The 22,762-nt window shown below is 44.8% G+C and overlaps 1 protein-coding gene across 2 annotated transcripts in view; it reads left to right on the forward strand.

Moving 5' to 3' along the window:
- The first annotated feature begins 572 nt into the window (after positions 1–572).
- The window catches only part of NTN1 (netrin 1), a 513,761-nt gene continuing 491,571 nt past the window's right edge, over positions 573–22,762 (forward strand). Inside the window, exons 1-2 of one of the 2 annotated variants that reach the window (XM_078654679.1) lie at positions 573–1,381; positions 3,149–4,215. In XM_078654679.1, coding sequence (XP_078510805.1) covers positions 3,198–4,215 — 1,018 coding nt within the window. In that variant the 5' untranslated portion in view covers positions 573–1,381; positions 3,149–3,197. Of the gene's footprint in view, positions 1,382–3,124; positions 4,216–22,762 lie in introns of those variants that run through there. The other variant, XM_078654680.1, reaches the window with a different exon arrangement.

Genomic DNA, 22,762 nt, shown 5'->3' on the forward strand with positions numbered 1-22,762 from the left:
CTCTTCCACCGTTTCTCTTCTCCCCTCCACCATCAATGTAAACACTTACTTCTCTCATCAGTGCGTTTCCTTCGTCCTATCCCTTACGCCCATCTCCTCTCTATTCTTATTTCTCCCACACCCATATTTCACTCCATCCCCCTTCCCTTCTTCATCTCTCATTCCTTCTCTCTCTTTCTCTGTCCCCTTTCAAGCCCTATCCCTCACTCGATTTTTCCCACTGGTGCTTTCACCCTCGTTTCCATCTCACCCCTCATCTGCCCTCTCTTCTCTCTCTCCACTTTCCTGTGCCTATTTCACTTCACCCCAACCCTGTAATTCACCCATTCACTTTTTCCTTCCCTGCCTAATCACCCTCCCTCTCTCTCTCCGCTGCCCTGTTCCTCTCTCTCTCCTCCCTCACCTTTCCTCCTCGTCCTCTCTGTCTGGCTGTGTGTGTGTGTGTGCTCATCTCCTCTCTGACTTTCCCCTTTGTTCGCCCCTGCTTGTCTCGTCCTCCCCGCCCATCGTCACCCTCCCTCAAGGTCCCCTTCCCGTCTCCTCGCGGCCGCCCACGGCCCGTGCCACTCATGCCCTCTGCCTGGTCCCAGTGGCTGCGAGCTGCTGCCGTCTGTGCCCATGGCTGTCTGTCTCTCCGTCTCACTGACCTCACCCAGTCAGGGCTGAGCCCGTCACTCACAGGCTAGGCTGAGAGGAGGGCGCACACTTGCACTGGGCTCCCGTCTGCAGAGGACACGCACCCCCACACTCTGGGCTGGGGAGAAGGGGGCGGCAGCACTCTCACACCGGGCTCACTCCAAGAGACACGCTCCCAGTCAGGGCTGTCTGTCATCTTAGGGTGCGCGCTCAAACGGGGCTATCTTCTGAGAACACGCACTCTCGCTCCGGGCTGTCTTCTGAGGACACGCACTCCCACTCCCGGCTGACTTCTGAGGACACGCACTCCCACTCCCGGCTGACTTCTGAGGACACGCACTCTCACTCCCGGCTGACATCTGAGGACACGCACTCTCACTCGGGCTGACATCTGAGGACACGCACTCTCACTCCCGGCTGACATCTGAGGACACGCACTCTCACTCGGGCTGACATCTGAGGACACGCACTCTCACTCGGGCAGACGTTTGAGCACCCACACTCAAACCCTGCTACTTTCGGAGTACACTCAACCGGAGTCACTACAGGACACGCCGTCTCACTGAACCCCTTCTGAGGACGGGGCATATGCGCCGCGGTCCCTTCCGAGGAGGGATGGGACTGCCCTGGGGTCTGTGAGGGTTGCCTCCACCTGCAGCGGGGCGCAAGCACCAGAGCTGTCCGTTTTTGGGGAATATTTGTGAACACCGCCTTTCATCTGAAAGCGCAAATACACACAGGGCAGGTAAGTCGTTTTGTCTGCAGTCTGCTTTTTGTAGACGAGGTGAATGCAGCGTTGGGTGTGCGTGCCACGTGCAGGGCAGCACCTGGGACTTTGCGTGTGATGGTGCGTGTGCTTTTTTCCTTCGAATTCGCTCCATATCTTCGTGTGGCCGCGTGAGAAGAACAAACCTTGGAGACCCGCAGTGAGTGAAAGCACCCAGAGTGCCATGCCCCCCACCCCCCGTTACTCCCCCCCATGGGAGGGAGCATGGCGAGCTGGGATTAATTAGTGTCCCTGGGTGAGAGGGGACATGGACGCGACAGATTCTGGGTCTCTTGTCCTAACAATATCACATCTTTATAGGGGTACCCGCAAAACACTGGGTTTTGTACCCAATGAAACATACCCTTTTCAGAGGAGTGGTGAGGGTGGCAGGGGCACGACAAACGTTTCCCCGGAAATTACCCTTATTGATGGGGGAGGGGGCGGGGGCTTGGAGAATGGTGCCACCTGTTGACACGCTTGGGGCATACTCGGGAGTTAATTCACTATAAATGACATTTTATTGGGTGTTGGCGAGTGGGGTCACCTGGTGACAGGAACGTGAGAAACTGAAATGTGTCCCAGGATTAACACTGTGTGTTCTCGGCGGGGATTTGGGGGTGGAGGAGAGGGGGTGGAGGGAAGGCGACTCACCTGGCGTACAGGATTACACCGTATCGCTGTTGGAACGAGTGTGTAGTTTTGACACCTGGTAACAGGATGCTGGAATCTCTGGCTTCCGTGTTGCCGGAATTAAACCTTTCATAATTCAATTCCCGGCTCCCACGCTTGAGCACACTGTGTGTGATCCTGGGCACACCCCTTTCTCTCTCTTGCCTTCTCTTTACCTCTCCCTCTCTGCACCCCTGTTCCTTGATTTTCCAGAGTGAGGATCACTTTAAAAGGCCGACCACCACCCATGAGCCAGATATAAAAGTGGGCAGTCACACGTACCCGGCTTGTCTGTGCCAGGAGTACCCACTGAAGCTAAGTGTGCCCACAGTGAGGGGGCCGGGCCGCCTGCGCTTCAGGTCTGTTTGTGTAGACAAGTACTTATTTTTCGCTGCTGATAAAACAGCTATTTAAGCTATCCCAGGATTCCAGCCACGCCTCGTGTAAACGTGTTTGTTTTCATGTTCCATCTCTTGGTGATAATTGCAAGCATAGTCTCTGAGTGCCTTCCTTTTGGTGGAATGTTATTGAATGTCTCTAAGTTTTGCTTTTTCTTCATTTGGGGGGTGAAAAGCTCATTTACATGCCGGCTGGGGGCGAGGAGAAATTCCCGGTGAGGAATGTGTCTTTCATGCTCAGTTGCAGTGCATGCTTACGCGCCAATTGACTTTAGCCCTCATATTACCAAGATTACGGTACTAGGCGCCCCTCGCACCTAGTCCTATACCCTAATGCACGTGAGCCACATATCACCGAATATCACTAAACACGGTGCAACGCGCCCCGGGCTTTTTTGAAAGATGGCTGTCAATGTTACATTAAAACTGACTTCCCCATGGATAGGTGCAGCTTTTGCTTGGAATCTCTGAAGCAAAAAAGTGGGCGTGGCTTCCACTGCTGTCCCACTTCTGCAGCCCGATAAAGGTGCGTGTGGCGTGCACATGATCCCTTAAATGTAGGTTTTCCAATTACAATGCGTGTTTTCCCACTATGCGCCACCTAAGCGCCGAGATTGTTTTAATAATGTTTTGTTTGAGGAGATTTTAATAAAACTTGCTTTTTGGGGTTTCTCAGCAGCCGGATTCTCCAGTGGGCGCCGCGACGAGAGGACGACGGGCTCGCCATGTTCTGGAAGGTCTGGGAGGTGCTGCTGGTCCTGGGAGCGGTGACCTGCATGGCGGAAGGGGTCCGAGGGGGCTACGGCATGAGCATGTTCTCGGTCCAGACGGCCCAGCCTGACCCCTGCTACGACGAGAACAACAACCCCCGCCGCTGCATCCCAGACTTCGTCAACTCGGCCTTCGGCAAGGAAGTGCGTGTGTCCAGCGTCTGTGGCCGCCCCCCGGGCCGCTTCTGCGTGGTGACCGAGAAAGGCGACGAGCGCTCGAGGAACTGCCACCTCTGCAACGCCACCGACCCCCGCAAGGCCCACCCGGCCTCCTTCCTGACTGACCTCAACAACCCCCACAACCTGACCTGCTGGCAGTCCGAGAACTATGTCCAGTACCCGCAGAATGTCACGTTGACACTATCCCTGGGCAAGAAGTTTGAGGTCACCTACGTCAGCCTGCAGTTCTGCTCGCCCAGGCCCGAATCCATGGCCATCTTCAAGTCAATGGACTATGGCAAGTCCTGGGTGCCCTTCCAGTTCTATTCGACACAATGCCGCAAGATGTTCAACAAACCCAACAAGGCGGCCATTACCAAGCAGAACGAGCAGGAGGCCATCTGTACTGACTCGCACACAGACATGCACCCTCTCTCTGGCGGCCTCATTGCCTTTAGCACCCTTGACGGGCGACCCACTGCCCATGACTTTGACAATTCTCCTGTTCTGCAGGACTGGGTGACGGCAACAGACATTAAGGTGGTTTTCAGCCGTCTCCACACCTTTGGAGACGAGAATGAGGATGACTCTTCACTAGCCCGGGACTCCTATTTCTACGCAGTCTCAGACCTGCAGGTGGGGGGCCGCTGCAAGTGCAATGGTCATGCCTCGCGATGCGTGAGGGACCGCGACGACAGCCTAGTGTGCGAGTGCAAACACAATACAGCGGGGCCTGAGTGTGACCGCTGTAAGCCCTTCCACTACGACCGGCCTTGGCAGAGGGCCACCGCCAGAGAGGCCAACGAGTGTGTTGGTGAGTACAAACTTGTGGTCATCCTACATAGGAATGGCCTCTTTGAGAGCCTGGATAAACACAGATTCAATGATAATGTGTGACGCTGGATTTTTTGAGAGTATGGCAAGTATAGATTCCATGGGAATGTCATAATGTGCCAGGAAGTTGGGTTCATTGAGAGCATGGATCAGTACATAGTAATTAAAAATGTGATAGTTGTAAGGTAAAGTGAGATGAACCCAGGAGTATGGGTAAGTGGAGGCCATGATCTGGTAGTGAAGGACACTCACATCTCTATGGGGGAGCCCAGACTCAATGGCAGTAGGGGGCAAGCACAGAATCACTGAGATTGTGGGTGAATTCAGACTCTTCAAGTGTGTTTGTTAGGACATACTTCAAGGTTCGGGTTGAATAAACTCATTCAGTGTATCTGCTGAGTGCACAGTGCACACTATAAGGGCGTGGGATGGGTCCCGAGAGCAAGAGTGAGGGTGAGCATAGACTTACAGGTAGTGTAAGAGTACACACTCATCAGTGGTAAGGAAGAGTACACACTTTGAGGGCATGAGGGAGCAAACGCTCATTTTCCAGTACTCACAGGTTTATTGAGAACAGACTAATCGTTTAGAGCAAGTGATGATTTACCAGCAGTGGGTGACAACTTAAGGGGCCTCTGAGGAGGGGGGTAAAGACCGATTTAGGGTGTGGGTAAGTAAAAAATCCAGCCCGGGTGTTGGTGACTACAGATTGTGAGGGAGTCGGAGAGTACAGACTCATTGAGGAATTGGTTGGGTACAGCCTCCTCAACAGAGTGGTAATGAGCAGATTCTCTGAAGGTGTGGTAGGGTAAAGCACATTGCGGGTGTGAGAGGAGCAAACCCCATCGGGGTGTGAATTAGGTAAAGCCCTAGGAACGGTTTTAGTGAGTACATACTTTACACACACATAACATTTAGGGTGTAAGTTAGTTCAGGGTTACTGATGCTGAGCTTTGAGTTGGAGGGTCGGTTTAATGCAGGCTCAATGAGCGCAAAGTAAATGTAACAGGACGGGAAGGAAATAAACCTAAACTATCAGGATAATAACCTTCTAAGAAAATAGTGTCAATATAGTCCTAAAAAATTGGTGTAGTGTGAGATAGGGACATACCAATCTTTACAATTGTAATGTCAAATATAAGACAATTAGATACTGTCATTATGTACCAGTGCCATGGCCACCAATCATCATATCAACAGCATTTTCAAGAAGAAACAGTTTTCATTATTTCATTCTTTAATTCAGCACTCAGCTTTTAATCTTTCAAAGAAAGCTCCCCCCGTCTGCCTCTGCCGTCGTAGCATTTATTGTGATATCTTTTCCAAAAACTGTTATAGCAAAAGCACGAAAAGCACTCTGGATCCTTCTTTAGATCAAAACCACAACTCTATCTGTTATACCTATACAACTGTGGACTAACTTACAATGCCACAATTTTAAGGTAGATTTTCAAAAGAGCAGTACAATGCAACATCAGTTTAGGGGTGTGCTGCAGTTCGGCTTGCAGTAGTTATTTCAGATAAGTGCAGTCAAATTTGGACAACATTAAGATATTTGGATTTAGCCGAATACTTAACAAAAGGGCTTGTGTTGAAATTCAGTCTTTTTAGCTTGCATTCCTTAAATGTATGTTCAGAAAAATCATTAGTGATCACAAATTAATATTTCAGAATTTGAAAACAAAACACTCCGTACTCATAATTTGATCTTTTTTTGGTCTGTTCTTTTAACTCAATAAACTGTAGTGAGGGACCATAGACCAGTGCATGGGAATGACAATCTATGAGTATACTCTTCACTGCTTTTATGGCATTTATTAATCAACATTGGAACTTCATCAATTGAAAAACAACCACTTGTTACTCCACTAAACCCCCCAAAACCAATGTTTGTAAAATACGTTTTTGTGCAGAGCTAATTACAGAAGTCGTGTAATAGATGCATCATGACAAGTGCTGTCTATTCCAAGAATAAAATGGGCCAGTTAGACTTGTTGGCCCGCTCATGGCACTCTGTACATATATATATAGCTGTTGTCAGTTACGGATACATCATTCCTAACACATATCTCACAGATTATCTCAACAGCTTTATGTGCCCATAAACGTGGGTACCATGTGGCACTTACCAGCATTCCTCTACAGCAGTTTCATGCAGAACCTCTGTAGCCGCCACATCTGCTGGGTGGAAGCTTCCATGGCTAAACCATACACATCTTAGGCATTGAAGCTTCTCCTGAGAAGACATTGGTGGCATTTTGAGTTTGGCGGATTCAGGGCACCCCCCGAAAAGGGGTGGATGGTCTCTATCCGCCAAGCTCTAAATGGCCCATTAGCGCATTCTAAACTCCTCAAAGTCTGAGTTAATTTGAATGCGCTCTGCAGAAGTATCTTTTAACAAACAATCCCCAAAATACAACAAAATTGTCATCAACATTACAAAAAAATTATCCCAGATAATTTTGTCAAAGCCACCAGTGCCTAGCTGCGCCCTTAAGTGTCAATGTAGCACCCGATTAATTAGGTAGTTGCAGGATGCATTCGTTACAACAGGTGTTTTTTGGTGATTAATACCTGCATGGCGAATTGTAAGTGGAAAGAATAGCAAAGATTGATGTGGGATGAAAAATAGATTATTGAAATTCCCTTTATATTGACCTATCACTTTGTTGCTTGATTCCATAATTCATGAAATATACGGCCAAAATAAGGTTGGCACTTATCACCCTACTGCACCCTACTCCCACACAGTAGAATCTCCATCAATATCCCACTATTAAGGGGCTACATTTTAAAACCCTTAGATTGATTTATCATACCATATTCAAGAGGATCCTTTGGTGGTCACACAATGCGAGTTCATAAATTTGAGACTTCCTCAAGAACGTCCCAGGTTGGGTGCGATGGAGTCCAAGGTCTGGATCGACCTTCCAAAATCACAGAGCACGTAGACACCTTCAGTTTTTTGTGTTTAACACATAACATGTATATTTACTTTCCTTGATTTAAAGGGGCAGCAGGGCACACAACGATCACTTTAGATAGTAGCAATCTGACAATCCGACTCAGTGAAGTGTCAAAAAATACACACAATCTTATCTGAATAAAACAGAAAAACACATTTATGTTACAGAATAGATTTCACTTTCAGATGGTACAATTATGGTGGGTCAGGACAGGAGAGGTCTGACCAGACCAGATCCATGTGGACGAGTCTATTCAGAGAAATCCCGATGTAAGAGAGGTCTTCTTTTTTTCTCCTTCTGACTTTGAGACAGTCCTTCTGAGTTAATATGTAGCTTCAGGTTACTTTCATCCTAGGCGTCTGCCTCCTAAACAGTATGAATTATAATTTTCTGTGTAGTTGAGCATTTGTGTTTTGCTTTGTGGTGTGTAAATCTTTTCAGAGACAGTTGTGGCCCTGTTGACAAGCAGCCCTTAGGCTTGATGTTACATTTTGTACAAGTTATTTTCCGCTCGCTCTTCTAGTAGTCAGGGGAAGTGGGGTTTACAAAAGTTTTTAAATTCTATGATGAGTCTGGGTAATGGAATGTGATGAACTCACTTTTTATTTGCTCTTTTGGCAGTTCTAAGTAAGCAGTATTCTATTATTCCAGATTGATTAGAAATAGAATCAATTTGGTTAGTTTGAGGTGAAGTGTGAAGTGTCGGAGGGTGTTCCTCAAGAAAGGGAGTTGGAAATGAACTAATACCATGATCTCACTGACTTTATTTGAGACTTGTGCGTCCAGACCTAATTTTTGTGGCTGAGAGAAACTTAAAATGTGTCAGTGATTGTGTGTAGATGAGCTCGTGTCCTAAGAGAAAGGCTTAATGATGATGAGTGAGAACGGGCTACTCTGGTGGGCACAGTGTCTAAAGGTCCAGAAGAGGGTCAGGAGTACAGATGTATGTATTTATTTTTGAGTTTTATATAGCGCTAGCTAGACCCGAAGGCATCCAAGCACTTTACATGATAATGTTGATAAGTTTACTTGAATTACATGTGAGGATTCAGTGAGTCAAAAAAGTGACAACAAAGGAGTATAAAATAATACAACATAAGATAGTCAAAACAGTCATAAAAGTCTATAACAATACAGCATTACAGCATTAGCAATGGCATAGAGACAGATTAGAGACCGAGTGAGTCAGGCGACTACATCAAGGGACACTATCGAAGACAGCGTGTCGAATTAGCTGTTAAGTAGTTAAGATTTGTGGTCTCGTTTAAAGCAAGAGAAGGAGGGGTTGCAGCAGAGGTCATTGGGTAGTGAGTTCCAAATCCTAGAAGCATTTCCTGTGAAAGAGTGTGCCTGCGATGATTTCTTCTTAATCTTTGGAGGTATGAGAAGAAGATGTAATGACAGCCTAGGCAAGTTCCTCTATATGTGTGCTCCATCAGAGTATATGTGAAGAAAAGGTCAATACGAGTGTGGGTCAGACTAAAAATTAATTATTGTAAGTGAGAACATTCTTGAGAGCAGATAGTTGATGCTGAATTAAGACTGAAAGAGCGTGTCCACATAGGCACCCTATTTTGATGCATACATAGGGGTTGTACATTTCTAAGAGCTCATCATTGTGGTAGATAAGGGAATCGTAGCACACGGAGATGATTGTGTTACTGAATTTCGACCCCACCCCCCATAATTTCATGGTTCAAGAACATCTAGGGACAAAATATCAGATTTCCTATTTGTAACTCCAGATCCACGTACCGAAAGATATATGTGCCAATTAGGTAGATATATGTGGAGTAAGGTATAGAAAATCTAGACTTGCTAACCAGTCAATATGTTTTTATTCAATAAGTTGTTCTCGATATTGTGTCCCCACGATATTTTGGGGTTGATATTCAGGTTGCGCACCCGTGGAGAAAAAATGGCTAGTCCAAGATTATGAAGTCGAAGTAAGTGAAATCTAGGCAGTCAAATACTACTCCTAGTACCTACATAGATTTCTGCAATTTTCAAAGTCCTTAAGAGCACTCATAGGAAAACTACAGCTTCAAAGATTCACTAGTATGTGCCTATCAGTCTGAACCTGATGCCTGTGGATTAGGCTGGAGGATATGTGACCTTGAGTAGGTCTCTTTTTTTCTCCATAATAAAATCTTTTTTTCCATGTGAAGAAATGCCTTCCCCCAATATATGTTGGTCCCAGAGCTTTTCCCACCCAAACTGCAGAACTACTTATGCCTTTTTACATGTTAATTTTACATATTGGGAAATCCATTACAAATATTAAATCTGTGACATCGTTGGTGCGCAATCAACATTAGCGACTGCAGAAGATCCAGTCATCTGGTGGATTTCTGCAGTTAGATGTGCCAATTATGATGGCAAATATCTGCAGGTCCCAATCAGATTTCTGATTAGGGACCTCTCTCACTAAACCACATCAGTGTATTTGATTAAATAAGAGACTCAGTGGGGCGTGATTGTGTATGCAGGGCCGGCTCTAGGATCAATGAGGCCATGAGCAGGGAGTGTAGGTAGGGGGCCCGAGGCCGCCAAATCCCTGCCAGGGGCCGCCACGCAAATATGTATCTAAGGATATATATTGGCGTGGTGGCCCCTGGGGTTTGGCGGCCCTGTGCAGGTGCACAGCTTGCACATGCCTTAGGCCGGCCCTGGTGTATGCCAGTCTGTGTGTGTGAGTATAAACTCAGTGAGTTTGCCTGTGGATCAGGACAGATTCAATAAGTGTGTAGGATTTCTTTATAGGGAGGAGGAAGCTCTTCGTCATCAGATACCCTAAGACTGTGTTGCTGTGGTTGTCGGTGGCATGGTATGGGGCAGTTTAATGAATGGAGACAAAGGTTTAGGTAAATTGAGCTACCATGAGGGCAAGGAGGTCATCTGTACTCATTTAGTAATGGATTTACTGTGCTGAGTGGCATACAATGTACCTACAATCTAGTACTTTCATATTGTACTGAATGTGAATTAGCAAAGAAGTCTGTGCAGTGAAATGTTATGTTATCAAATTTTATACAGCGCACAGCTACTCAGAAGAGTGTCTCAGTGCTAAAGACGAACAGCGACAGCTTATGAACCTAAACAGATTGTGTGAAAAGCCAGGTTTTCAATTTCTTTTAAAAAACGGGAGGGTCACAAATTAGGCGCAGATCCCTCAGCATGTCGTGATAAATCCTCTCTCTAAGGTAGCTGGCTCCTGAACCATGCAAGGCTTTATGCATTAAAACCATGACCTTATGGAAATAGTGGCTATAAATGCCGTATTGGCACTGTACTTTATCAGTGGGATATTGCAATGAAAGGTGTATACACTTTAGTAACTGGAGTAATGTGGCAAGAGTGTATTGTAATTAAGACTCCCTGTTTTCCGTTTTTATGGATTTTTACAGATAAATACAGACAGAAAACACTGTGTTTTCTGTCTGCATTTATTTTTAGAAGTGGATAAATACAGGAAAAGTGACTCTCCGAGCTGTCTCATGAATTACAGCCCAACAGTTGAGCAGATGGACAGCATGAGAAATTAAAAAAAAAAGACATTTCTTTAAATAACAGCATGTGGCAAAATACATTTGTGAAATAATGCTAGTATTTATCAGTGGATGTATTGTTATGTAATATTTGGCAGCTTAAATAGCTAAAACACGACAGACATCAAAGTATGAGTGCACGTCTATCAGTTAAATAAATATAGAAATGTGCAGTTTTACAACTTCATTTATACACAAAACACAAAATAAATGTGGATAAATACAGATAAAATGGCCCAAAAATAAATATGGATAAATACAGACAGAAATGTTTAAAAATAAATGCCACAAAACCAGGAGTCCTAATTGTGATTAATCTACACACCCTTTCCTTTAGCCCTGGGTATAGTGATTTGAATAGTGTGTAGATAGTCACACTGTGGGCATATACAGCATCTGTAAATACTGACTTTAGGTAGTGTGAGTTACTGAATCACTGTATGCTGTACTATAGCTGCTATGGGGGCATGTTACTGAATAGATAGATAAACAATGTATCTGGCAGCTGGTATTTTCTTTAGTCGTGGGACGGAGTATGTAGGTTGCGCTGTCTGAGTAGGACTTGTTCACCGGTTGAATAGACTATATTTCAGCAGTGGGCACTCTTTACATATATTGCACTTTAGCAGTAGGTATACTGTACTGACCGAGCACTCTGCAGTGAAGCAGAGGGAACATTGCATTGTACAGGTATGCTGCAGGTCAGCAGAGGGTATATTGTACTGAAACGGGGTATTCTGTGCCTAAGTAGCAAGTGGTGGCTACTCTAAATGAGCACACTCTACTTTAGCAGTCAGCGTACTGTGCCGAGAGGCTTCCTTCACTGTAGCAGTAGGCATGCTGCATTCAGTGGAGGAGTACTGTACATTTAGCAGTGTGGAAAGTGACCTGAGTCCATCCTAGGGCGACATAGTCAACCGTTACCAAAAAATTGAGTTTGTTATACCAGCATTGTTTGTGAAGTTTCAGATTTCCATCATTCAGAATGCTTGCAAAGGTTTCGGTTTACTTTTACCTTCACTGGTACAAAGATTTCCAGTGCATTGAGGGATCATTTTCACCCAAATCAAATCAGCTAATATCGAAAATATGTGCATTTTTTCTGCAGGCTTACCTTTCACAATATACATTGCTGCACGCAAATGTCGAGAAATGGTAACACTTCACAACTTGCAAAACTCACCATAGAATTTTGTGACGGTTTTGAGAAAAACCTTTGCGATTTCGCACATCCCTACTATATACATGCTTTACATACGTCACACTTATGGCAATACATTCAGACAATACTCAATAAACTAGGTAATAATCGAAAACTAATTGAAAAAACTAGGGAGATTTCGGGGCCAGGGGAAGAGGTTGAGACCTGTGATTTCAAATGCTTCCTAACAAGTGGGAACTCAGACATTACACTCAGCAGAGAAGGAAGGGAGCAGAAAGTAGTCACTCAATTTCGTAGAAAGCCCCTTTTGGTAGGTGTAAATTGAATTAAGCTCACTTTGCCACCCCCTTGAGACAAAACAATTTGTTACTTTCTTGCAAGGAACCAAGTCGAACCAACAAACACATGATTTTGAGAAACCCCAAAAAAGGGTGGGTGGGCCGCTTGAATTAATCTCATTCACTGGTAATTACTCAGAGCCAATAATTGGAGTAGGCCAGGTAAGCTTAAAGTTTAATTGAATTAAGTTTATTAAGTCAATAAATTCCCATGATCTTATTTACAAGCCCTTTGCGCTGCCTGTGCTCTACTTTTTTTGACACACCAGCAGCGGAGTGTGTTGGCCCATATTTAAAAGGCCGTGCAAAGCCTCCTGCATGGCTTTTCATGGCCTTGCAAGTATGGCCCACTTTCACTTATCACTTTGCGTGAAAGGGGCATGCCATGGGTGTTGCTGTGGGTGTACCCACGCAACACCCATTGATTTTTCCGCGTTCCCAGATTTACAACATTTCGTAAACCTGGAAATGCGTCAGAATCCTACGTCTCCCCAGGGGAGGCGTAAGGAGGCGCAACAAGGAGAAATACTTTTATTTCTCCTTGTTTTTTCCTCTTTCTATGCGTGTTGCATTCTTTTAAAATGGCGCAGCTCGGTGCAGCAAAACGGCTTGCAGCGCTACACTGGGTTATTTTGTTGTAAATGAGACCCCCAATTTATTATAACACAGTACTTGAGCATGCTACACAATTAAAAGAATGAAATGGTAAAACACAATGGCCTCGATTACGAGCACCTCGGAGACAGGTGCTGCTTGCACCTTTTAAATGCCAACATCCTGGGTTTTAGAATTGAATAGGTTCGATAAATAACACTTGTTATATATCCCAAGCGTAATAACATACAGATTTTGGTGCGTTTGGCACCATAATATGCATGTCCCGGCATTCACCAGGCCTTTTCACTCTGTAAATATCGGCAGGTTTGACCTGCTGGTATTTACCTGGGGTAAAACATCGGGGGCCTGAAAACGTCCGACCCACTCGTAATTGTGTCAGCTGTGCAAACGTGGCTTTGCTCAGGTGTCATGATAAAGACCACGAGCATATGTGTGACAAAGTTGTTCAAAGAGCTAGAACGCTAAACAAATAAGGTTTCTCTGAAGCAGAGCAAAAAAAAACCCACCATGTCAAGCACTCCCATCTCTTAATTTGCCCTTGGGTTCTGACATGCTGTGTAGAACAGGTAGGATCTGAATTCAATTGGGCTGGGAAAGTTTGACGTATTTATGGCACCTTGTACATATTGATACCGTGGAGTGGTGCTTCTACTGGGTGCGGAGAAAGCCCTAAGGCTCGACTCCAGAATTGAGAAACACTACATTATTGAGGGCGCAGTGGGGCTGAGTTGATCAAGATGGTGGGCCAGCAGGCGATGTCCCTACATTAGACCTGGCACAACATCTTCTCATACTGTGAGCCTGCACCACGGGAAGATCTTGCGGTAGGTGAAGGGGGCGGTGGGCATGGCTGCAGGGCCTTTAAGTCAAAAGGCGTGGCAAGGTAGGGATCAGACTTTTTGTTCCGGCACTCCTTCCAGTGCTTAATTTGAGCTGGTGATTTCCGTTGCTTGGCACCAGCACTAAATTGTCAACACCGGCACTTGTAGCAGTCTACCACAAGGTGGCACCGTCTGGCTAATTTAGAGATGACCACAACATCAGTTAATTATTAATTCAATATACTTTAAAAATGAGTATTACCTGCTGCCCAAGCCATTCTTATAGCTTTGGTGGGTCCTGAAATAGTCCAAATTGTCACACTTGTAGGAGTGTGATGGTTAGTAGATGTGTTGTTACTATCATTGGTAGCATGGCTGGGGCAATGTGTGGTGCAGGCTACAGCGGCCTCATAGCGAGAGCTCTGGCAAGTATTTTTTTTTTAATTAAGCACTGCCATCATCCCAGCTGCCGTAAGACCCACATAATTTGCAGACGCCGCTGAGTGGCAAAGATCCCTTCTTTCCCCAACCACTTCTCCCTGTAATTAGAAGATGTAATCTAAGTTTAAGGAGATTTTATCTGGTGTTTAAGTTGTTTGCATTATTCTATGTCATGTTCTTATTGTCATGCATGCGAGCTGCAGTTGTCTCTAACTCTCCTTGTCTTTTGTAGGTAGATGCAATGTTGCTTATGTTATGTCTGTTGTTGTATTGGGTCGAGGTGCGTTCATGGTTCATGTGGACACTTCAGATCTCCTTGGCACCTCACATGAAGTTAGGTAGAGAGAGCACTAGTGTCACGCGTACCTCAAAAGGGGTGCTTGCACCAATCATTAAGTATTCTGCAACTTTGTGGCGGGTATGGTCAGTCAGCACTTCTTCCAGTCCTTTGCCCATCTTTCATGCGCGTGTCGTTGTCTTTACGGGACAGTAGCCCTTTGGAGATGTTTGAGGGATGTGGTCTGCGCCAGGGAATCGAAACATGGCCCGGTTGCCCAGACTAGCTCTCCGGTGGATGTAGGAGGTGCCCAAGGTAGGGTTGCTCTGGGGGTGAGCAGGCCTCCTGCATGAGTCTAGAAAGCAAGGATTCGCATATGAACAATTGTCCTGCTTCTGCTCTGAGGAGGGCCCTTAGAAGCCTAGGAAGCTCAGAGATGCCAGGGGGGTCGGGATGAAGGGCAAGCCAGAATGTTTTTATGCACAGGGAGGTAATGGGGCTGTTGGTAACTCAATGTCTAGCAGACTATGTATTACAACGAAAACTCTGTTAGAACCTGTAAATATGGTGCTACACAGTGATGTTAGTTTTGGATTTATGTTTACTTTATAAATACATCCTGAGATCTTTAGATCTATAACCAAACAGCAAAGTCCCAGGCTGTCATTGGGAATGGTGGGGTAGTGTGGTGGGTGATGGGGATTAGAGGAGGCCATCGACTTGTCCCCTCCATGTCAAAATCAAAATCAGGTACATTTGTATAGCGCAAACATATCACTAAAAAGTCTCATGGCGCTTGCAGACGGCCTCCTATTCCGAGATCTCCTCTGGAAAGTAAGCATTTACATGTAGAATTGTGTCTTCTCCACAACAAATTCCACATGCTTTTGGAATTCACGACAGGTTTTCCTCCAGTTAATTTAGGGGCCAATAGTGGGGCGCCTGTGTTTACAAGAAGCACTCGAAATTCCGATTCCCAAGAAAACAAGGGGTTGCTCAGGAATCAGAATTAGCCCTACACCCCTCCCAACTGCAATCAGGGCAGAAAAATGAAAAGCACATTAGATCCGTGCGCGAGATCCCCATTCACTAACGGGCCAGTGCATTAGATAGCCATTCTATCATCCGATATGATGGAATATTTAGGAGGAGGGATGCCAGTGCAAACATACCATTGCCCTAACCACATTCTGACCATGGAGGTAAGTACAAAGGGAAGGATATTGGACATCATCAGTCATATAACAAAACAGGACGAGATCACGTAACTTCAGCAGTGAGGATTCTGGACTGCACTGTGGACATATTGCACTTAATGAGTAGACAGTGGGTATAAAGTACCTAGTTAATATACTATGCTTCTGGAATAGGCATAAAGTAACGAACCTGTATAATATACATAAGCGGAACCTCTTATGGCCAAAGAAAAACGATATGCAAATCCCAGAACAAATCAGTTCATTTACCTAATTGTATTGTATTCTATTGCAGCAAAGGGGGGACTATTGTTAAGCCCAGTAGTCAGTCAATTTAGCTTTATTCGATTTTGTCGTGCAAAACATAAAAGCGTACAATTTTAAAAACATACATTTAGAACAACCATAACAAGGGCCGCAAAATATTGACGAAGTTAAAAGTAAAATTTAAAAGATTGTTCAAAGAGAGAGGATCTCGGCCCTAAAGTGTACATACCTCATTCATAATGAAAACAACTTTACACAATATTTAGGTAAATTATATATTCTAACAAACCTGCCTTTAAATAGAAATCACCCTCCCCATAGGCTACTAATAAGAGCCACTATAGCGTTGATTGTTATACAGCGTATCGGGACGGTTAGGTGCAGGGAGGTTGCTATTGATCGTTCTCCAAACAGATTTACCGGTAGCATGGGTGTAGCCTGCCCCTAGTCTAAGTGAGGGGTAATGAGGGTAAAAGTCATAAAGGACCCCAGTATATATCGGGCCAGCTTCTTCTTGCCGGTACCAGGATTGGAGGAACGGAACGATGTTTCTGTTGTAGAATTTCACTAAGACCAGATCCCCGGCAATATCCTTTCGAAGGGGACCTAGCCAGCCCACCCTTCTAACAGATAGTATTCTGCCATTAAGGTCAGCAGGCAGGGGTCTATTCCTAGATAGCCAGTGAATAACTTTGTTTTGTAGCTCATGTTGGGTTTCGGTTTTCCCCTTTATGATTGGTGGCACTCCTGATAGAACATAAACAAAGGGAGCAGCCTCTGGTGGTAAGTTAATATGAGGTGCTATGTTTGACCCTGATCTGGTGATATTGCGCTGTGGAAATACACGATTTGGCGGGGGATGAGGGTCCTTTGGGTCTAGTATATTAGGAGCTGGAGCCTGAGTCTGAGCATTGGTACTTAGTGCAGTTGGTTTAGGGGTTCCAGAAACAGCAGATGGAGAGGATTGTCTGGTATATACCAGATTTTTTGTAAGAGCCAGGTTTGTATTGATTGTGGTCTCCAGTTCCGTGAGTCTATCCTCCAGGAGGTCTATTTTTGCCATCAATGGTAAAATGGCGGAGTTAATTAGCCGTTCAAAGAGGGTCAGTAAGGTCGACTGTGAGGGCGGTGCTGAAAGATCTAACCCTCCCACAGTTTCACCCGGATCTGGAGTTGGAGGGGAAGTAATAGCAGGCAACGAGGAACTTGAAGACAATTTGGGATGTTTGGGTTGATAGCCATTTTGTTTGTCTGTTTCGCACTTCCTTTTACCAGGTGGAAGCCGTGCTGTTAGTGTGCTTTGGGTGTCTGCTGGGTTATTTTGGGGTTGTTCGCGCGGACTGTTATTAGAGTTTTGTAAACCAATTGGGGCGCTAATGTATTCGGGGCTACTTGCAGCTATAGTGTACTTAGCTCCACACAATCTGTTTAGTTCCTCTAGCCCTGTTAAGCTATTCCCATAGTCAAAGAGAGATACGGGAGAATGATTTGTAGTTATGCACTCGGATGGATGTGTAGGTTCGTTTACCCCTGGTTTTAAGGGAGATTGCTGAGTGAGCGTATTTCCTTGTAAGTCTTGTGTCCCTTTTGGCGAGCCCCTATGTGGGATAGCTTTTTTAGTTGCCCCCTTTCGCGTCATCGCGATTACAGGAAGATGATCAATCAGTTAGTAGGATTGTTCAAACGGGTGACAAAAAGTACCTTGATAGTCAGTCAATTAGTAGGTAGGAGTTATTACCCTTTTCCTGATGGAGCCAAGGGGAGTGGCCCGTCCCGTCCTTCCCGGTCCTGAGAGGGCCACAGAGGGCCCGCCCTTTGCCCGGGCTTAGCCCCGGTTGCTCCCGCGCGCGACTCGCGGGGCGAGAGGTGCTCCTTCCAGTTTAAGCGCCTCCGGGCGCGTCAATTTCCTCCCGTTGGCAGGCAGGCAGCTGGGAAATCTAGTTTTTGCCGGGGCGTCGCGATAGACAGCGCGGCCCGGCAAACAGAGTCCCGTGTCCGTGTGTGCCCAGGTGCAGGGTGCAGGGTTAAGGCAGTTGCCCTCACGGCGCGGAGTTCAGCTGGGCTGATAAGGTCCCTCGGAGCTCTCGGCGCTCCTTCCAGTTTAAGCGCCTCCGGGCGCGTCAATTTCCTCCCGTTGGCAGGCGGGCAGCTGGGAAATGTAGTTTTTGCCGGGGCGTCGCGATAGACAGCGCGGCCCGGCAAACAGAGTCCCGTGTCCGTGTGTGCCCAGGTGCAGGGTTAAGGCCGTTGCCCTCACGGCGCGGAGTTCAGCTGGGCTGATAAGGTCCCCCGGAGCTCTCGGCGCTCCTTTCAGTTTAAGCGCCTCCGGGCGCGTCAATTTCCTCCCGTTGGCAGGCGGGCAGCTGGGAAATGTAGTTTTTGCCGGGGCGTCGCGATAGACAGCGCGGCCCGGCAAAAAGAGTCCCGTGTCCGTGTGTGCCGAGGTGCAGGGTTAAGGCCGTTGCCCTCACGGCGCGGAGTTCAGCTGGGCTGATAAGGTCCCCCGGAGCTCTCGGCGCTCCTTCCAGTTTAAGCGCCTCCGGGCACGTCAATTTCCTCCCGTTTGCAGGCGGGCAGCTGGGAAATGTAGTTTTTGCCGGGGCGTCGCGATAGACAGCGCGGCCCGGCAAACAGAGTCCCGTGTCCGTGTGTGCCCAGGTGCAGGGTGCAGGGTTAAGGCTGTTGCCCTCACGGCGCGGAGTTCAGCTGGGCTGATAAGGTCCAGTATATTATGCTAAATTGATATATTGCACTTTAGCAGTGTACTAAATAGGACTATTATGTGCTTTATCTGTACTTTAGCTGTGGTATTTTTACGAAATGGGTACAGACTCTTCTTGAGTCCATGCATATTGCAATGAATGGGCCAATCTGCATCAGTGGGGGACAAAATGCTCTTCTGGGTATGCTGCACTTTAGCAGCGTATGAACACAAGGACTCACCCTTACCCCCAATTGGGACCATAGTAGATCAATAAAATATGCAACAAGAGTCTAAAGGACTACTTCAAAACCTGTCCCTGTAGCCAATATTCCACCGGTACGTACTAATCCATACATATCAACATATCAGCTTTAAATGTATACACAAGCCCCTTTTTTCATAGATTAATACATTTTTTTTTTAAGTCGCAGCGTTTACATATAATTCATCCTAGTGCAGACGGCACAGTGCTCCAAGAGTGTGCAGCATGCAACTGAACATAAATCACTGATACACCAAAGATCGATGCAACATTCCTATTTTTCTGGATTCCACCAACCTATTAACATAGCTCCATATTGAACCCATCAAGGTGCAACCTAGGGTGCATCATTGACGCTTCGAACTTATATTAACTTGACGGGTCAAGTTAGCAGTGGATTACTGTACCAAATTGAGTATAACGCACTTTAATAGTAGGACTGTAGTAATGAACGGTTCTACATACTAGATAGGTATTTGTCGGCAGCATTAAAAAGCGACACTGCTTAAGCATTGAGCATATTCCTCTAAATGGCATATCGTGTGCTAACACTGTCAGCTCTGAGAGTAGCGTACTCAATCGGTATAATGTGTGATGTGGCAGTGGGCATTTTGCACCAAAGGTGTATATGTATACTCTACTTTGGCAGTGTGCATATTGTAATAAATGGGTATACTGCACTTAAATACCATATATACTCCAAGTGAGGGTCAGAAGTGTGAATGTGATTTATATCTACTGCACAATATTATAAAGAACTATCAATAATTGTAGGAAAAAGCAAAAAACGTATGTTGAAATGCCCAAAATACAAAAGCAAAATATGTGTGAATTGTAAGCAGTGGCCGAAACTTTAAAGAATACAACAGTGTGTGTATGTATGTATTTATTTATTTATGTATTGATACTCTAATCTTATATCCCTCCAGGATAAGGCTAAGAAGGAGCCACCTCTTCGGTGTGATAGATCGCTATATAGGATTTAAAAAGACAATGATGCAGACAACTAGGGCCATACTTCTACAGCCTCATTCTGATTGCTGCTGTAACTTTCATACCAGGCAGAAACGGTGTCTGCACCCAGTTTTAAATAAAATGTTGCACCCAGGAAGCCCCTAGTCCTAGGTTTTTTCAATTGTAATATCAAAAAAGTAATACCTGGAGGTATGTACACAGCCAAAACAACCTGCAAACAGAAATATAATGCACAAAGCTTGCAAAGGTATTTACCGAACATTTCCTTATTGCATTAAACCAGGTTCAAAAAAACAACCATTACCATGTGATACCAATGTTTCCCCTGGACTGCTTTTGTGCCCCATTTTTCCCCAGCATTTCAAATGAGACTGGTAATCATATAATACTTTATACCTTTCTAGGTAGGTCATCTTCCATAAAGGGCTTTCTGACCAATCCATAGAAATTAGATGTGAGATTAATTAGATTAAGCAATATATATTTTAGGGTGTGGGAACCCTGTTCTCACACCGTAGTCTACCGAAGGTGGTTATTATATTTTTAACTACAGTAGGACTAGCCTGTAGGAATCAAACCTCCGGTTCACCTGAATCCAATTGTATAAGTACTGGCCTGTAGGAATCAAGCAATTTCTTTAACTACATTTAATTGGAGGCTTGGCCTGTAGGAGTTGAATTTTCTTTTTACCTCAATCTAATTGTAGAAGCAAAACCTTGTAGGCGCCAAGCACTTCGTCTAGAGGAGGACTGGCATGTAGGAGCATGCATGTATGTGGTATTTCTATAGCACTGAGCACTTTATAGGATCAAAGGAAGGCATCAAGTCAACAAGTGAAAGGAGAAGTACTATTGTGGACTATTCATATATCGCAAGGTAGCGATTCTTTCAAGAAGTGAGTATTCAACTCATTCCTAAATTGCAGTAGATTTGAGGCACCCATGATGCTTACAGGGATGTTGTTCCAGATCCTAGGCGTATAGAATTCTCTGTTCACCCAAATCTAAAGAGAGGAGAACTGGCCTGGAAATAGATTGTAGATGGCAGGTGCCCAAAAAGCTGGAACAACTCACTCTTTGCCCTTTGAAGAAATGGCCTTTTGGAACTCCTCCAAGTGACCACAGTGGCTGTAGGAAGAGATGGGACCATCAGCTTCTCTAGTACACTGATTCAGTATGTGGGTCAGCATTGCCATCAACACACAGCAGTGCTCTCTCATAGATGAAGGTGGGAAACCTCACTTCTTCTTCAATCCCAAAGAGGAAGCGTGCAAGGAGGAGGTGGAGAAAGCAGCGCAAGAGCCAGAGTACAACCTCATATTCTGGTTTGATGACTGGCTTAATAACACAGCTGTCTGTAAGAACTGTTTGTACAAATTAAACTAGCCTGGGGGGCAGGGTATCCCTACCCAGCCATCTTTATATATTTTTACACTTTTTTCAGGACAGCGTACTGAGTTCCCGAGTTCTAAAATTGCTGCCATCAAATCTTTGTTGATGTGGTGGGTGTCAATCAGATTTAATTTCTAGATCTTAGCTGTAGATCTGTTGGCTCCACAGATTATCCATGGCGTAAAACATCCATATTTTTTACCTCTATTTCTTAAAAACTACAGAATAGAATTACACCAAATCACAAAATGAATGCTTTCTGGACAAGATCTTGCTTTATGTCAACTTTTGACTAGTTTGTGTATGGAAAGTTTCTGGATTATGCGCCAAGCAAGGGCCAAGAAAAGAGGAGGGTCCCAAAATGCATTTTCCCCATTCATTTTTCCACAGGAAGTTTAGACACACAACTACAGCCCAAACTGTAATAAGACTGTTACAATTATAAATTAAGCACAATAAAGATGAAAATGTATTTTAGAAGAGTCAATGTCATTTGTTTTGGTTCTTGAGACAACATAGTCTGTTTTCTATGTTTTTTAAGTTTGGTGATTGCCTATCGCTATCACTATTTATTATCTAAGGTGATTGGAACCAACACTATAGAAAGGCTGGAAAGCCGAAATGCCTTGTAGTTGTTAGCACTAATAAACCTATTTTGTCACTGTATTATATATATACATTCCATACATTAAACAACATTTTTTGCATTTAATGCAAAGTGATAATACCTCCTTTCTTCATGTGTAATCTCTGCCTGTTAGTAACCGCTGCTGCAAACTGCATACCTTTAAATGTGGAAAGCATTTCGTGTCCTATTCTCCTTTTAATTCTAAATTATATCACAGAAATAACATTAACAAATAATATGAGTAAGAAGCTATTGCAGTCCAGTCATCCATAATTTCGAAAACTTGCGATAATTATACTATCCTAAATTATTACTCTTTTCTTAGCTAAAATTCATAGATCTTGAAGTAATCTCACATCCTGTTTGATATTTTCACATCAGGGTTATACATCTGAATCCACATAGTTCTCTAATTGAGGCACTCAGGATGGCCTAAATCCAGGTATTTCGTTAAGAAGTTGTCCCTCACTACAGGCCAGTGTCAGAAAGACAAAATGTACAGATGAATCTATTTATGGCTGCAGGAGTAAAAAGGGAAGTTGCCAGTTTACCTATCAAATATTTGTAATGTAAACATCCAGTGTCATTGATGTATTTAGCTGGACTGTCATCAATGGACTTAGCGTCTTTTATGTGTTCTTGATGATCAGTAATCAGATAGCATTGATGTGTCCATCTAATATTGATGACGGAGCTCTCTAACTTTGTAAATAAATCATCCTCTGTCTTCAGTTTATTTATTTTGATGCAATCAACTGTCTTGAATGGTATTTGTATCTGCTATTGATTCTCACGTTTAAAGACATCTTCGATACAATCCCCTTGTATCGATGATCGCTCTCAGCATCAGTACTTCTCGCTAGTCTCTATGAGGTAGGCCTCCAGTATTTTAGATGAATCTCTCTAATTCCTTCAATATTCCTCTTTTTAGCT

Source organism: Lissotriton helveticus, chromosome 7 (assembly GCF_964261635.1).
Source record: "Lissotriton helveticus chromosome 7, aLisHel1.1, whole genome shotgun sequence".
NCBI classification, from domain to species: domain Eukaryota; kingdom Metazoa; phylum Chordata; class Amphibia; order Caudata; family Salamandridae; genus Lissotriton; species Lissotriton helveticus.